At 43.0% G+C, this 16,636-nt stretch overlaps 1 protein-coding gene across 6 annotated transcripts in view; it reads left to right on the top strand.

Moving 5' to 3' along the window:
• The window catches only part of MAPK15 (mitogen-activated protein kinase 15), a 42,061-nt gene that overhangs the window by 9,212 nt on the left and 16,213 nt on the right, over positions 1-16,636 (top strand). For 2 of the 6 annotated variants that reach the window (XM_068396687.1, XM_068396686.1), the window contains exons 8-14: positions 1,237-1,294; positions 2,758-2,895; positions 3,145-3,250; positions 6,459-6,759; positions 7,216-7,367; positions 12,048-12,275; positions 13,832-14,082. In XM_068396687.1, the coding sequence (XP_068252788.1) occupies positions 1,237-1,294; positions 2,758-2,895; positions 3,145-3,250; positions 6,459-6,759; positions 7,216-7,367; positions 12,048-12,254 (962 nt within the window). In that variant the 3' untranslated portion in view covers positions 12,255-12,275; positions 13,832-14,082. Of the gene's footprint in view, positions 1-1,236; positions 1,295-2,757; positions 2,896-3,144; positions 3,251-6,458; positions 6,760-7,215; positions 7,368-12,047; positions 12,276-13,831; positions 14,083-15,245; positions 16,411-16,636 lie in introns of those variants that run through there. The other 4 variants (XM_068396685.1, XM_068396689.1, XM_068396688.1 and 1 more) reach the window with 4 other exon arrangements.

Raw genomic sequence — 16,636 nt, 5'->3', positions numbered from 1 at the left:
GTTTAAAACACAGTATCATACTTCAGTGAGACTTGCATAGTAAAGGTAAATTGGACTTTTTGATCTGGAAATCTAAACACAGAAGTGAAAGTTCAAGTAAATATATGTTAAATCCAAAAGGGATTATGACGGTGATTGTGTTCTGAGTTCCAGTCTAAAAACCCATACACTATATAAACTTTTACAACATGTTGATATGTTCTAGCTGAGTTAGCAAATAGTTCATAGAAAAATAACTACCTTCAGTTTAAGGACATCACAGTTTTGGAGCATTCTGTTCAAGCTTAAACTTATTTATAGTTTTTATTAGAGGTTTAGTTGCTGCGAATGAAATATGAATGGAAATGGGTGTGTGAAAACACCAAAGCAGGAGTTAGAAGAATAGCCAGCACTAATAACAAAAAATGCTATTCCATTCCCAGCACTAATAACAAAAACTGCTATTCCACTCTCAGCAATACAATTGAGGAACATGTTGATAATGTCATAACCAGAAGGTCTGCGCTCTCAGACAAGACCACAGGACAAATGACTTGTTAGCAGAAGGTCCTGTATCCTTACCACAGCACAAGGGCTGAAAGGTTGCAGCATATGACAGGCACAATTTCTTTTTCTTTTAGCCAAACAAGTGACCACAGACACTTGCTCAAAACATTATTGCACACAAGGAAAACCAACCTGTGAGCAGCAACTTTGCCTAGGATTTATGGGGACCAAAGGAGCAAGATTAGGGTTGGGCTTGATTAATGGTTGGACTTGATGATCTTAAAAGTCTTTTCCAACCAAAACGATTCTAAGATTCTGAAGCAAAAAAACATTCTGTAGCAACTGTTGACTCTTTGAGAGTGTGACAGAGATGTACAGAAAACAGTTCATCATCACCAGTCAAACAGAACCCCAGCAGATGTGATGAGGAAATCAATGGCTGGTATCCCTTGTTCTCTGTGCCCCACACAAGTGATCCTGGCCAGATCATTTGGCCTCAGATATCTTGGTGCTTCTGTGTATGTGGGTATAAGAGTGCAAGTTTGTGAAATCAGTGATAGAATGAATAGGAACTGAGAAAATCAGCTTAGAAAACTTGTAAGTAAATATTCCATCCCCCTTCCGTAAGCTCTTCCGTTGAGTTTTATTAGGATAATTTCCCATGTTAATATCAAATATTTGCTTTCCTTTATAAACTGTATCTATGGTAATCCTAATCTTGGCATTAACAGTATATTTTCATTATTGCAGATATTTTGACTATGCAATCAGATTACAGGGCCTCAGTTATTAACCACATGAGTTCCCGGTAAGCCTTGTGTGTTCGGTGTGTCTCAGAAGTCAACAATCTACTGTATGATGTTGACAAAAAGTTCCCCTGAAGTTCACCTTCCAGTGTTCACCAGCGGGAATTATTTCTGTTCTCTGCATCTTCCTCTAGGGAAGGGATGTAAAGTTTAAAAAAAGACAGCCAATGATACAATCTGGGAATAACAAAACAAAATGAGGCTGGGCCTACATTCTAAGCTATTGTTATGTGTACCTTGTCAAAATTAGAATAGTTTCCTATCCTGGATCATTTGGGTATCTGATGTCAGTGGTTCACACATGGAAAGCCTGAATCTGTTCAGGCTGACAGCCTCATTTCAGCTGCTTAACGACTCTCACTGTGACAACAGAACAATACTCAGCCAGTGTCTGAGCAGCAGTGTCTGAAAAGGACAAGAAGCAACGTTCACAAGTTGCATCAAAGGAAATTCCTATGGGATACTGTGGCCATCCACTTCCACCTGACCAGGTCAAACACACATGCCATACTGACAGCTGAATTAGCAGGGACAAAAGTGTCTCAGTTCCTCAACTACCTGGCGTAGATTGATACAGGAATCCTGGCATCCCTGAATGAAAGGGAATAATGCTCCAGGATGCCAGCTGAAGAAGTCAGCAAAAGTCAGCATGAAAATGTCATGGGTCAAGATAAAGACTGTTCAATAAGTGGAGGGGAAAAAAAGGGAAAAATGGAAAAAAAACAAACAACAACACGTTGTGCAAAAGCAATGACTTACAGATGATACATCATCCTGACGGCTCCAGCTAGGTAAAAGAGCAAGTGAAATCTTAGCCTTCAAAATTGAAAAGATTTTTTTCTGAGCCACTCAGTCCAAATACTATATGTTCAGTGATGGATCATTTTTTCTAAACTAAAAGAATGTTATCATGGAGTAAGAAAATTATTTCAAATACACGTAAGAATCATGTTTTAAAACTGATGTTTCAAATGTATTAGATATTCTCACATGCATTACATTAATAATTATCTTTAGGTAATTTATCAAAATGCAAAAACAGATTTTTAAACTTCATCTTCTCATTGCAAATTATACAGAAATATGTTTCGGTGGTCTAAGGGCTGGATTCATGGGATCTTTAACAGTTCAACTGAAACATTCAAGGTGGGAGTTTAGGCTTCCTGCATTGTCCAAAGAACGACTTGTCCAGAGGACTCGTTACTCCTGTGTGTTTGATACTGTCTGATACCTCTCACTCTTTCCACGGAAACAAGAAAAAGTCTAGACGTGCAAGTGAGGCACTTCATGTAGGTTCCTAGCTAGGAGGGAGGCATTAAAATCTAATCAAAGGGGTAAAAGACACAATATTTGTGAGTGAACCCTGGAGTCAGGTGTCGCCTTGATGTGATTCCCAGAACTGTAATTCATGCCTTCACTGTGAATTAGACACTGGGAGCTTATATCATTGTTTTCTGACTTCTAGGCAGCGAGTAACATTTGAGGAGATTTTACCATCCTCTACTCCACTGCCTGCCTTGGATCTTCTGAAGAAACTTTTAGTATTTAACCCTGATAAACGACTCACAGCAGAGGAGGCTCTGCAGCATCCTTACGTGAAAAGGTGAGAGTAATACCAACGTGCAGTTTCCCCTGATGCCTTCTGAGATGTTATAGACCTTCTCTTGGCACAAGTTTTCTTTATATGCACGATAGAAAAAAAAAAAAAGACAAAGCTAATTCTTAATTTTCTCTAACCCTATTTACACTAGAGGTCACACTGGATGATTTAACAATCCTTTTTAACATTATATTAATCTGTGGTGCTGATTTTAGTCTTGGTGAATTACATTCTGTGTTATCATCTTCTTAGGTTTCACTGCCCTGGCACAGAGCCCTCTCTGGATTATGATGTGATCCTTCCTTTAGATGATGATATCCAGCTGTCTGTGGCAGAATATCGAAATAAATTATATGAGGTACTTCCTCTTATACTATTTTCCAAAATCCTAATCCTCCGGGTCACCTGCCATTCTTGCACACACTTAATGAATTCTCTGATTTTCTTCTATTTGTGTTCCCCTCGGCTTTCCATACATGCTTACAGTTACACCTTGGTGTTTCTTATCAGGCACTCCATACTGTCATATTTTTTGAGAGGTCTTTAAATCTAGATTCCCACTGGGAAAGAAAAGTCTGTAAAGCATGATGTCTGAGAAAGACTATGTTAGAGGAAAATATGGGTTTGCTGGATCCAGCTGTTGCCACTCCATGTCCCCCAGGTCCAGCCAGTAGCAAGGCTGAAGATGTATTCTCAGTAAGCACACACACAGAGAACACATACACACTAGGTATATACATACATACACATGGCTCGCCACATGGATCACAAACGGGCACTCGGAGCACTCACACAAACATAAACAGCACCAACAGCCTCATCCTGCTCCCTTCTCTGGCTGAGCAAGGTGGAAGTCCACTTGTGAGACTATATATATATGTATATATATATGTACAAGGTGGATCCCTGCAGCAGCTGGTTTCGGACCCAGCCTGCGCAGCAGCTGGCCCCTGGATCCCAGTCTCCTCAGTTGCTGGCATTTGGATATACAAGCCCCCAAGGCTGCAGCCCTACTCCAGTTGCTGGTACAGACCATGCAGACAAACAGCTGGCCAGGACTTTCCAGGTCCCTTAGCCCACCCCTGCCCCCTGGCCTCCAGTGTTCTCACCCCTAGAGATACACAGGTGCTCTCACGCCCAGAGCTGGCCCTTGGAGACCCACTCACCCCCTTGCTCCCAGGCCACTTGATCTATTCACTGACTAGTCTGACTTGGTCTTTGCTAGGATCACATGCTCGCTCACACAACTACGCTCTCTTCAGTTGCTGGCACCAGGGACACATGGGCCCTCTGACCTGTGATCTGACTCCAGTGGCTGGCACTCACACCTGCATACATACACACACAGACAGAATCAACAGCCTTTCTTCCAGGAAAGAGAAAGGAATTTAATAAGAAGATAGAGCAAACTGCATTGATCAGGTGCAGGGCATGGCCAGACAAGCTCATTGACCAGCCAGCTATGTATGCACAACTGGCTGGTTTTATACCTCTTACCCCCTATTTCCCACACTCGTCCTGGACAAGCTCAAGAAGTGGGCCTCATGAGGCTCAACAAGGCCATGTGCAGGGTCCTGCACCTGGGTCAGGGCAACCCCCAGTATCAGTACAGAGTCAGGGAGGAATGGATAGAGAGCAGCCCTGAGGAGAAGCACTTGGGGGTACTGGTCGATGAAAAATTGGGTATGAGCCAGCAATGTGCGCTGGCAGCCCAGAAAGCCAACTGTGTCCTGGGCTTCATCAAAAGCAGCGTGGCCAGCAGGGCGAGGAGGGGATTCTGCCCCTCTGCTCAGCTCTCCTGTGACCCCACCTGGAGTACTGCATTCAGCTCTGGGGTCCCCAGTGCAAGACAGACATGGAGCTGTTAGGGCAGGTCCAGAGGAGGGACATGAAAGTGGTCTGAGGGCTGGAGCACCTCTGTTATGAATAAAGGCTGAGAGAGTTGGGGGTGTTCAGCCTGGAGAAGAGAAGGCTCCAGGGAGACCTTATTGCGGGGCGTTTCAGTACTTAAAGGGGGCCTATAAGGAAAGTGGAGAGAGACTTTTTAGCAGTGCCTGTAGTGACAGGACAAGGGACAATAGTTTTAAACCAAAAGAGGGTGGGGTTAGACTGGACATCAGGAAGAAATTTTTTACCACGAGGGTGGTGAGAGCCTGGCCCAGGTTGCCCAGAGAAGCTGTGGCTGCCCCCTCCCTGGCAGTGTTCAAGGCCAGGTTGGATGGGGCTGGGAGCAACCTGGTCTGGTGAAAGGTGTCCCTGCCTGTGGCAGGGGGTTGGGGCTGGATGGGCTTTAAGGTCCCTTCCCACCCAAACCAGTCTGGGATTCTATGAACATCTGAGTAATATCTAAATAAGTGAAAGAAGAACAAAGATAAACACAAATCAGAGCTAATTATAGGAGAGACTGAACTGATCTGGATGGTGGTGTTGAGGGGTAGGATAGCCAGAGTGAATGCTCTAACAATTAAATAGGAGGAGCAGCAAAAGTGGAAGTAAATGAAGCCTTCAGGAGGAGAAATTGGTTTTGTCTTAGTTTGGGGTTGGTTTTTTTTCCCTTTTTACGGTGAAAGAAATTATGTAAATGCCATGTTACGAGGCTAAGGAACTGGAAGAGGGTGAGAAAAGCAGGAGCTGGAATGTAAATGTAGTAAAACAGGCACTGGAAAGTATGATAGTGGGAAGAGAAGATTGAAAAGGAAGCTTAGAGATCAGAAAATCCAAGACCGAGAAGGCCTGATAAGGGTGTCCGCCTTCCCAGAGAAGGAGGAAAAGTGTTATTGCTTCTATTAACAGCAATTAAAATTTAAGAAAGAAGAAATAAAATTTAATTTAAAAAGTTGAACCGACTTAAAATTTCTTTTAGGGTCTTTAATAGAAGGAAACTAATAAACTCTGCTGTGACAGAGTGTTAGGAGTAATGAGCAGACGAATTAGCACAGGTAGAAAAGATATTCTAAATGTCAATAGATTGGTCACAGATAGTCTAGGTATAAGACTAAGAAACAAGTGAATAGTTTTGAATAATCTTGCTGATAGGATGTCAAATTTGGGTCGACTGTTATTACAGGAAATTGAGAGCAGATTGTCTGCCCCAAGACCCAAAACCTTGGCAAGGATTCTGTTGCTAGATAATAGCGTGTAGAGGTAGGTGTGAAATAATTATGACCTAACCAGAATGAATGTTGCTTGGACCGTTAAAATATCAGCTGTGCAAAGTTCTAGAAGGGGATGGTCAGCAACAACATGGTGTTAACCTTTCGGGGATATAGATTCTGCCTTTTCCAAGGTTAATGCTGATTTTATTTAGTGGTGTTCTCCCTCAGGATATGTTGAAATTGCCTGTTCACTCAGTCCTTTTTCTTAATGCTTCAGCCTATTCTTTCTTTCCACTGAGAATATTATTTCTATCTTCTTTCCAACCCTAAATTAATTTTAAAATTATACTTGTTACCTATTCTGTGAAATAAATTGCAGTTATTTGTGAGTCTTTCTCCTTGTTTTTATGCTTTGTTCCTCTGCTCTGCTGTGTAGCCGTGTTAAGTCTAACCAACTTCTCCTTTCTGTAGGTAATACTTGAAAAGAAATTCAATAGCCATCCAAAGGAGCAAGTGCAGAGAGAAAACATTCAACTAAGTCGGTTTGAATCCAGGCCACTTCTTCCAAATTCCAGTTCTGTGTCTTTACCTACCAGGAAAGGCCAGAGAGAACCAGCGCCACCTCTTCAAAAAACTTCACACGTGCGTGCTGGAACTACGGCTAGTGCCCAGCCACAAGTATCCAGCCAGAGTGAAGACTTAGCAAGAACTTTATGTCAGAGACCAAAGATCAAAGTGATATACAATCCCATAACACACACTGCTGTTCAAAGTAGGTACTACCCTCCTACGGTGGGATGTAGTCTGCCATGAGGTATTATTATGGGGAAGAAAGAAGAGATTGAGTGGGGAAAAAGAAATAAGGGGAATTTACATGGCAAAATGAGAGGGTGAAAGTGTGGGAAGAAAATGATATAAAAGCAAAACATGGTTGGATGAGTTTTGAGTGTATGACATTCTTTTTGAGTCTGTCCTGCCTCAGTCTTGACTCTATGGTCCTTTCTGTTTTCTCTTTGCTTTTCTACTGCTGTTATCTTTTCCCATGCCCTTTTGAACTGGTTTTGTTTGCTACTATGTTCTAATTTTATTCTGAATGGTTTTGTTCTGTGTGTGAGATGAAGCGAGGTGGCAGGGGATGACTCAGTTTTTATGTTCTGACCCTGCCTCAGTCAGTGTGTTCTGTGTCCTCATGATTCTCCTACTTTCTCTCATGTTTTTTCTTCTGCAGGTAATGCAAATTCTGGTGCTGTGATCAGGAACTGTTCTGCACCACCTTCTCAACAGGCTAGAATCTCCAACAACAGGAAGCTGGGGAGACAAATCACATGGGCAAATGTAAATGCTCGGCTACCTCCTACAAGTGTACAGAACCTTTATAATGTGAGTAGCAGTCCTACCAAAAAAAAAAATCCCCTTAATTTTTCATGGACCAAAATGATACAGACACAAAATATCTTAATTTGAAACTTTGTAAAGACACTTAAAAGAGAGGCAAGACATATTGCTCTGCGAGTGACTGAATTAATAAATTTTTGTCAGTTAAAATTACTTACGACAAAGATATACACTGCAATTTCATTGCTTGTATGTAGTGTCCATCAAATGGTACCAGTAACCTAGTCTGATAAGGCAGTTGGGCTTGTATAGAGTATGTTCCCTTTACTAGAGAGCTAAAGAGTGTGCTAACTGAAGAGTTTCTGCTAGTAGGGGAAATAACTAGACATAACTTGCCTCTAATATGGAGTAGATTCATAGAGGAACTTGCATATTGCAGTCTTCAATGTTGCAATACCTACAGAATCACAGAATAGTTAGGTTTGGAAGGGGCCTCTGGAGATCATCCAGTCCAACCCCCTGCTAAAGCAGGTTCACCCAGAGCACGTTGCACAGGGTCACGTCCAGGTGGGTTTTGAATATCTCCAGAGAAGGAGACTCCCCCCTCCCTGGGCAGCCTGTGCCAGGGCTCTGGCACCCTCACAGTAAACAAGTTTTTCCTCATATTCAGATGGTACTAAATATGAAACACATATTCAGGTGTTTCAGTTTGTGCCCGTTGCCCTTTGTCCTGTCGCTGGGCACCACTGAGAAGAGTCTGGCCCCATGCCCTTGACACCCACCCCTGAGGTATCTGTGAGCATTGATAAGATCCCCCCTCAGTCTGCTCTTCTCCAGCTGAACAGCCCCAGCCCCCTCAGCCTCTCCTCGTAAGAGAGATGCTCCAGCCCTCTGATCACCTTTGTAGCCCTCCGCTGGACTCTCTCCAGTAGCTCCTTGTCTTTCTTGAACTGGGGGGCCCAGAACTGCTCACAGTTACTCCAGATGTGGCCTCACCAGGGCAGTGTAGAGAGGGAGAAGAACCTCCCTTGACCTGTTAGCCACACTCTTCCTAATGCACCCCAGGACACCATTGGCCTTCTTGGCCACAAGGGCACATTGTTGGCTCATGGGGAACTTCTTGTCCACCAGAACTCTCAGGTCCTTCTCTGCAGAGCTGCTTTCCAGCAGGTCAGCCCCCAGCCTGTACTGGTGCAGGGGGTCATTCCTCCCTAGGTGCAGGACCCTACACTTGTCTTTGTTGAACTTCATGAGGTTCCTCTCTGCCCAACTCTCCAGCCTGTCGAGATCTCACTGAATGGCAGCACGGCCTTCTGGTGTATTGGCCACCCCTCCCAGTTTGTTGTCATCAGCAAACTTGCTGAGTGTACACTCTGTCCCTTCATCCAGGCCATTGATGAATAAGTTAAACAAGACTGGACCCAGTACTGACCCCTGGGGAACACCTGGCTACAGGCCTCCAACTAGACTCTGTGCCACTGATCACACCCCTCTGAGCTCTGCCATTCAGCCAGTTCTCAATCCACCTCACTGTCCACTCATCTAACCCACGCTGCCTGAGCTTCCCTATGAGGATGTTATGGGAGACAGTGTCAAAAGCTTTGCTGAAGTCAAGGTAGACAACGTCCACTGCTCTCCCCTCATCTACCCAGTCAGTCATGCCATCATAGAAGGCCATCAGATTGGTCAAGCATGATTTACCCTTGGTGAATCCATGTTGACTACTCCTGATAATCTTTTTCTCCACATTCTTAGAGATGACATCACTTGCACCCCCAGGGCTTTATAGTCTTCCTTGATTCTGCCCAGGTTTTGCCTTGCAGTGTCATTCGTGCCCACATGAAAGTAGCAGTAGATAGTTGTCAGTGCTCTTGACAAGTTGTGGCATGCTCTCCAAATTTCAGGTGTTCACCTACATTTCAGGTGTTTTTCTACTGATGAAGTTTACAGCCCTGAGTTAAGTTCTGTGCATGAGGCAGAGTGTTGAGAGAAAGACCATCTATAGTAATCACCAGGAAATGTCAAGGGCACAGATGTGTCTTAAACCTTACATCTCCGGAATATGTAGTGCTCATCTTCAGCTAGTCTGGGTGTATAAACACTAAGTTTCTCCTGGAGTTTTAAGTCTAACCCCAGTCCTTCAAAAAACCGTATCACCTGTGACTTGAGAAGCAAGAGTGTTTTGGTGCCTATAGGTTCATGCAGGAGTTCTGTGAATGACTGTTGAATTTATTTGTAAATTATTTATAAATTCCTGACTTTAACTACGGGAAGTAGGTACTCCAGAGAACACGAAGTAACACAGCCCTTTGTAAATCTAGGTCTCTGCCTCATTAGCAGATTTTTTTTCACAAAGATTAATTGTAATGGATCATATATATCAGCTAACTGTAATAAAAAAGAAAAGTAAAAATATCTCTGCAGATTCTCTGCCTCTACTTCTTTTTCCCATCTTGAGTTTTTAATGCAACATCTTTTGAGATGTGCTGAGAGATATGACTTTTTTTGCACTGCCCTTTTTCTAGAGAACAGGCTAATTTTGGACTCCATTCTACTTTCAATTTTATCACTTCAGACAAGTGAGGATTTGAACACCATTTCAGATTATCGCATTGTTCAGATCGTCAGCAGCACCAAAACCTCCCTTTGAGAATCACAGATCAGTTGCTTCTACATTATCTTCAGTGATGGCTTGTCCTGTCCAAAGTGTGTAGGTAGCAAATTCTTTTTTTAACCAAATTGAGACTGTTGGATAGTCCAAACTTAGCTGTAGAATTCGTGCTACCTCTGGAATCCACCTAATGGATTGCCATTGCTGAACAGGGAAGGTTTCAGTCCTGTCCTCTCTGCTCCTCTCTCTTCCCAGTTCTTGGCCAGGCTTCCTTGTAAAAGTTCTTATCCTCATTGGGTTCTTAAATGACCTCCTTGCCCCTGCTTTTTTTTTTTCCTGAGCTAGTTGTCTGCTGACTAGCTCAAGGAAGGTCTAGCCAACACAAGGTGATCAGAGAAAGCTTATGGCAGAGGAGGAATATGGAGAGAGGCACCACAGATTACCTTTTTTGTGACACTAAAGATTGACTTCACAGAATCACAGAATCAACCAGGTTGGAAGAGACCTCAGGGATCATCCGAGTCCAACCGTTGCCCTGACACCACCCTGTCAACTAGACCAGGGCACTAAGTGCCATGTCCAGTCTTGTCTTAAACACATCCAGAGATGGTGACTCCACCACCTCCCTGGGCAGCCCCTTCCAATGGCTAATGACCCTTGTTTGTCATGGGACTTTCTCACATGCCCACAAAAGAATACTTGAGTGTCTATGTGCTGGAGCTCTAAACCGTTCAAAACGTATGCTGAGGACTGTAGTGTGAAGGGACTTCTGACAGACACCACTATCAAAGATGAGTTGGGTGGGATCACCTGCGTTGTGTCAGTATGCAATATCACATCTAGCTTAAAGCAGATTATTTCTTTGAACGCAGCTCTGAATGATCTGAACCATTTCAAGCTAGAAACAAGCTGCCGACACTGTTAAGAGTCAAGCTTGTTCCTACTGGATCTCTTCTTACTGTTGTGATTGATATGAAAATACATATGAATAACTGCTAAAAGGACACATGATTGCTAATAACTTCCATGTATGTCCACATGCACACTTGCAGCCCATCCACTTGCAGCCCCTCTGCTTTGGAATCCCATTCAAAATGTCTTGAGAGTGAGAGGAACCATTTATTCCACAATATGAGATTGTGGAGACGGCTGCATGTGCCGATGTACATATGAACAATGCATTTTGAAGAATCTTTAGGTAATTGTGACCAACTTTCCATTACTGGAAGAGCATAACAGGGAGAAGATCACCCTGCACATGCCCTGTGCTTTATGTTTGTTCCCTGAGAGGCTAATACTGACTAGTGTCAGAGGATATTGCGGTAGGTCGTCAGCATTGTGGCTGATCTTACGTTAAGTGAATGTTGACTTTTCCATCTTTCTCATTCAGCCTCAGCAGGAGCTGAAAAGTTCTGACATTCCAGTTTGCTCTGCATTCATTTTCAATATCCTGTCAGACTCATGAAACTCTTGTTCTCAGCCATTTTACCAGAAAAGCCTGCTATAATGGGTGAGGTAACAGCAGCCAGTGCCACGATAGCGAGTGAAAACTCTTGCTTTTCAGTGAACTATAGAGGTTCACAGAGCATAAGCGGCAGTGAAACAGCTCTCGAACTGCAGATTCAAATGTATTGCAATGTATTATGGATTGTAATGTATTAATGTACAATTAACTTTTCCCCACAGGGGCTGATAAGCACAATATCCATATGCGGCTTCCAACTCAGAAAGTCACCAAGCCATTTGGGTGGCAGAAGATAGGAGAATATACTGGGGAATGATCTGTCTTTTGTAATATTTAAAGCATTCACTACTGTTGAAAACAAGATTCTAGCCAAACAGGCCTTTGGACTTCTGCTCCAGTGCAGGATTAGTTTGTCGTGTCTCGCTCCAGTGCTGCTAGCTCATTCTTGATACACCCATTCTTAAGCCCTTCTCCCTCACATCATTCTCACCATCCTATTCGTGATCTTACAGAACAGTCTGTTTTGTTTATTATTCTTATAACATTCATGATCTGTTCTACTCCTCAGCTGAAGCAAAACCTGCATTCCTTATTTGTATTTTAGAAAGCTGATTGCAGGTTACTGTCTTGTCTTTTCTTTCTCACACAGAATCCAAGAAATACTCAGTTTCACAGCAAAGATGTTCGTCCGCTTCCGAAGTCCAGTAAAAAGATGTTCCAGATTACTGCAAATATGGGAGCTGCTGGTGACCCAAAAGCATCCATGGGCAGTTACTCCCAGGCCTATGGAACCATATGTAAATCTGCACTGAAGAGTCTTCCAATATCAAAGTCCTCCCAACGACATGGGCAGTGAATATGGAAGTGTTCTAACCAGGTGAAGTACAGTTCGTCTCACCAGGCCCCTAACTGAGGCAGTAACAGCAAGTGAGAGCAAAATGTAACAGGCATTTGACAGTTACCCCAGCTGAAGGGAAACGCTTTATTCGTTGCATGGAACAATGTACTACTTCCCTCTGGACAAACCCAACAGGGAAGAGAATCTAATCCCTTTGCTTTCCAGTCTTACCAGACAAGGGCACAGCACTATTTGCTCCCATACCGTGAGAACAATGAATACTGTCAGGCCATATTCCTCCTTTGAATTATTGCAAAAAATTACAGAAAACTGCAATATTCTGATACTCGAATATATTTAGACATATTCAGACATATTCAGGGCGTATGCAAACCCCATGAAGTTCAACAAGGCCAAGTGCAAGGTCCTGCCCGTGGGTTGGGGCAACCCCCAGTATCAGTACAGAGTCAGGGAGGAATGGATGGAGAGCAGCCCTGAGGAGAAGGACTTGGGGGTGATGGGTGACGAGAAGCTCACCATGAGCCGGCAACGTGCGCTGGCAGCCCAGAAAGCCACCCGTGTCCTGGGCTGCATCCCCAGCAGCGTGGCCAGCAGGGCGAGGGAGGGGATTCTGCCCCTCTGCTCCGCTCTCGGGAGACCCCCCCCGCAGTGCTGCGTCCAGCTCTGGGGTCCCCAGTGCAAGAAAGACATGGAGCTGTTTAGGGCAGGTCCAGAGGAGGGACATGAAAGTGGTCTGAGGGCTGGAGCCCCTCTGCTCTGAATAAAGGCTGAGAGAGCTGGGGGTGTTCAGCCTGGAGAAGAGAAGGCTCCAGGGAGACCTTATTGCAGGGCCTTTCAGTACTTAAAGGGGGCCTATAAGAAAGATGGAGAAAGACTTTTTATAAAGGCCTGTAGTGACAGGACAAAGGGCAATGATTTTAAACTGAAAGAGGGGGGGTTTAGATTGGACATACAGAAGAAATTCTTTGCTGTGAGGGTGGTGAGAGCCTGGCCCAGGTTGCCCAGAGCAGCTGTGGCTGCCCCCTCCCTGGCAGGGTTCAAGGCCAGGCTGGATGGGGCTTGGAGCAACCTGGTCTAGTGGAAGATGTCCTTGCCCAAGGCCAGGGGGTTGCACTAGCTGTGATCTTTGAAGGTCCCTTCCAACCCGTTCTATGATTCTTTAGCAGTTTCAGGTGCACTGGCTCAGTGTGGATTGTTTTTGAGCAGAACAGGTAACTAACTGTCCTCTGAAGACCAAGATGACTTAACTCTTCACAGATAATGTTAAAGCCCTTCATTTTGTTTTCCACTAATTTCTATGACTCTTCTGGGGTAAATGAACATAATCAATGGTGGCTTATTTTCATTAAAATCAAGTAGAAAAGCATTTTAAATATAGGTGGGTTCTGCTACTTAATATGCTATTTAATAGCTTACCTACCATGTAATATTGTAAATGTCGTAATAATAAATACTTTATATTGCACTACAGAAAATCTTTGTCTTTCAATCAATGTTTGCTGTGTGTGCAAGGGGAAGATACAGGGGTATGTTGTTCAATGAATAATATGGTAATTTTTTTTTCTTGCTTTCAGAAAGCAATGTTCCAAGAGATACTACTGCTGAAACATCAGGAAGTGGTTATCAGGAGACAGTGGGACCACAGCAAACTTTAAAACTATATTCCTGTTTTAATGCTGATTTTTGATAAATTCTTCTTATTAACTTGAAGCTCTTATAAGAAGTCTCTGTCCCCGAAATTTTACTTCACCTATGATAAATGATTGTTGTTCCAGAACGTTGGGACTACAGTTACAGAGGGGATTCAGGCACTAAAGTCCAACATGTGAGTATCACTGCTGTTGACTGAATATCCATTTTGTGTTTTAGTACCTAAACACCAAGCGCTACTTACATTCACTTCTGGTGCCAGGTGTGGTCACTTAAGTCTGGTAATAGTAGGGAGCTGGGAATGCAGCTCTCAGGGAAGTCCCGGTTTATTCTGGTATATTCATAAAACAGGCATTTCCTGTGTATCTCAGGTACAGGTAGGTACAGGAAAAGGCAGTGACGGGGTGAGCATGCTGTGCAGGCAGTGCTCTGTGCAGCGTGTCGGCTCTTGTGAGTCCAAGATGCCAGTTCTCACACAGGGAAAAGGGAGCCTGCTGCTTAGTTCAGGGTTGTGACTTCCACTGGAAGCCTGGCACCTACCAATCTGACAGCACACAATGGCTAAGGTCCCCTGTGAACCCATCTCAGACTGAGAGGTCAGGGGCTGTAACACTAACTTTTTATTCTTAAAATGGCTTTTGTTATTACGAAGTGAATTAGTTATTGTGCAATATTTGTATACACCTACAACACGAGGTCATCAACATATCCCTAAAAGAGGTAAGTCATTCTAGTTCTGGTCAGGAACATAGTTCTACACTGAATGCATCGTGCTGAGCAGGATAAAATTCTAAAAATCTAAACAAATACAGCAAAATTCTAAAATGTTAATGTAATCTGTGACTACAGAAATAATTAAATTTCTAACTGGTCTGTTACAGAACGATGCTGGAGCAGGTAGGTTTTGGAAAGACTGGAGAGGTGTGATGTAAGAATTACACAAAACAGGGCTAGCATGTATATATTAGGATATATCTGTATAGCCTGTCTCCCTCTCTAGAGTAAAATATCTGTATCATCTGGCAGAGAACAACTTTATTGATCATTACAGTTCATTCTGGGACCCACCAATAACTGGATCTGATTCATTACTAAGAGCAGACAAAATAAGTATACACACAGCGTTCATTTATGAATTTGTACGTATGTAACAGATCATGGGTTGTATCTGAAATGGTACACATTTATACAACACAGAGTAAGTGTAAGAAATCCATTTCAGCTTCTTTCCCAATTTTGGCTGCTTCTTCCCTCCTTTTTTTTTTCTTTTTTCCTCTCAACTTTATTTATAGGTTTACTTCCTCCTGTTGAAATGATAATTCCTCTTGATTCTTGCAGATTTTTACCACCATCTGCAGTAATATGGAAATCAGCTTAATTTTTTTTTCAGATCAGACAATCTACCTTTCTGTGCATTCATTTCCCAAGGTTTTCAACAATCAGTAAAATAATCATTGATTGTTACAGATATGTAAATTATATAAAGCCTGCTACCATGGGAGCTGGCATCCTAAAAACAAGCTAAAGCTTTAAAGACCCTGCTAAAGTTACCTTCAGGAACTGATGCAGCCTCTTGTCTCCGTCTGTCAGCCACGTACCTGAACTGGTTTGCGGAGCTTGCAGCTTGTGTCACAGGTGGGTAATCATGAAACCCAGGCTAATGGGAATGGGAAATTCAGAAGCCATGTGAGAGCATTCTTCCCTGTCATCTCTTTAGACTCTGGCACAAAGATCGGGAAAAAATCCCACCCGATTTGACAATCCTGCTGGATGCCAAGCAGAGACAGTCTAAGCTGGAAAAAAACAAACAGCTAAGAAACTAATCATTGCGTACAGCGTTTTCTTGATAGCCTCTGTCTCTACCTTCCGTTGTGCAAGACACTGTAACACAACAGCATGAACCTACGGGCTAATCTGGACTGTTCTAAAGCTGCGTGGTTAAGCTTGGTACCAAACTACTACAAGAAAGTTACATGAGATAAAACACTTCTGAGCTTGAAAATTCCAGCAGCCTTATTCCTTCTGTTGTTGTGAGGCCCTTCTTTCCTCGTCTTCACATGGAAGGCGTGCTAACAAATGAACGTCCCCTCCTCCCCACAGTCACTTAATGAATTGGAGTTACATTGTCAGGGAAGTTACTGCTTGGCCAAGACAGCATTTTAGATGCTTAAACTCCTGACTCTGCTGAAAAGGAGTCCTAGAAACAGATCTTTCCCTCTTAATAGTATGTCAGTTGCCTTTTTTTATGGCCTTTCAGCTGCTTCTTTCAGCTCACCCCCTAAAGCAATACTTCCATTATACATAAGGAAACAAACCAATAACAAAACAGAACCAATAGGCTTAGAGAATGGCAAATAGGAAAGCTGAGCATGGACTGCTAGGCAAGACCATAACCATAGATAAGGGCAAAAAGTTGTTTACAATATTTTTTCTCCTGTAAACCTTCAAAAAGGTGCCTCCCGTATTTGATTTGTTATTAGATACTAAGAAAATATAACTGTACCTGAGAAACAATTGGTTTTTAAACACTTTTTCCAGTTAATGCACATGGGTGTGTGTGTGTCTGTATTTTTCTTCCCTGGACTGAGCTCCAGTATTGAATTTTCTATTTTTTATTCTTTCCTTTTGAAAGTGGAATTGTTTTGTCTGCTGAAAATATTCCCTGAGCATAACAGAAAGAGGCTCTTACTTTGTTTCTTTGGTTTAAGCATCTTGGCAATTTAATAATT

This window comes from Nyctibius grandis, chromosome 3, assembly GCF_013368605.1.
Source record: "Nyctibius grandis isolate bNycGra1 chromosome 3, bNycGra1.pri, whole genome shotgun sequence".
Lineage (NCBI taxonomy): Eukaryota > Metazoa > Chordata > Aves > Nyctibiiformes > Nyctibiidae > Nyctibius > Nyctibius grandis.
This window is presented reverse-complemented; position numbering and strand designations above follow the sequence as displayed.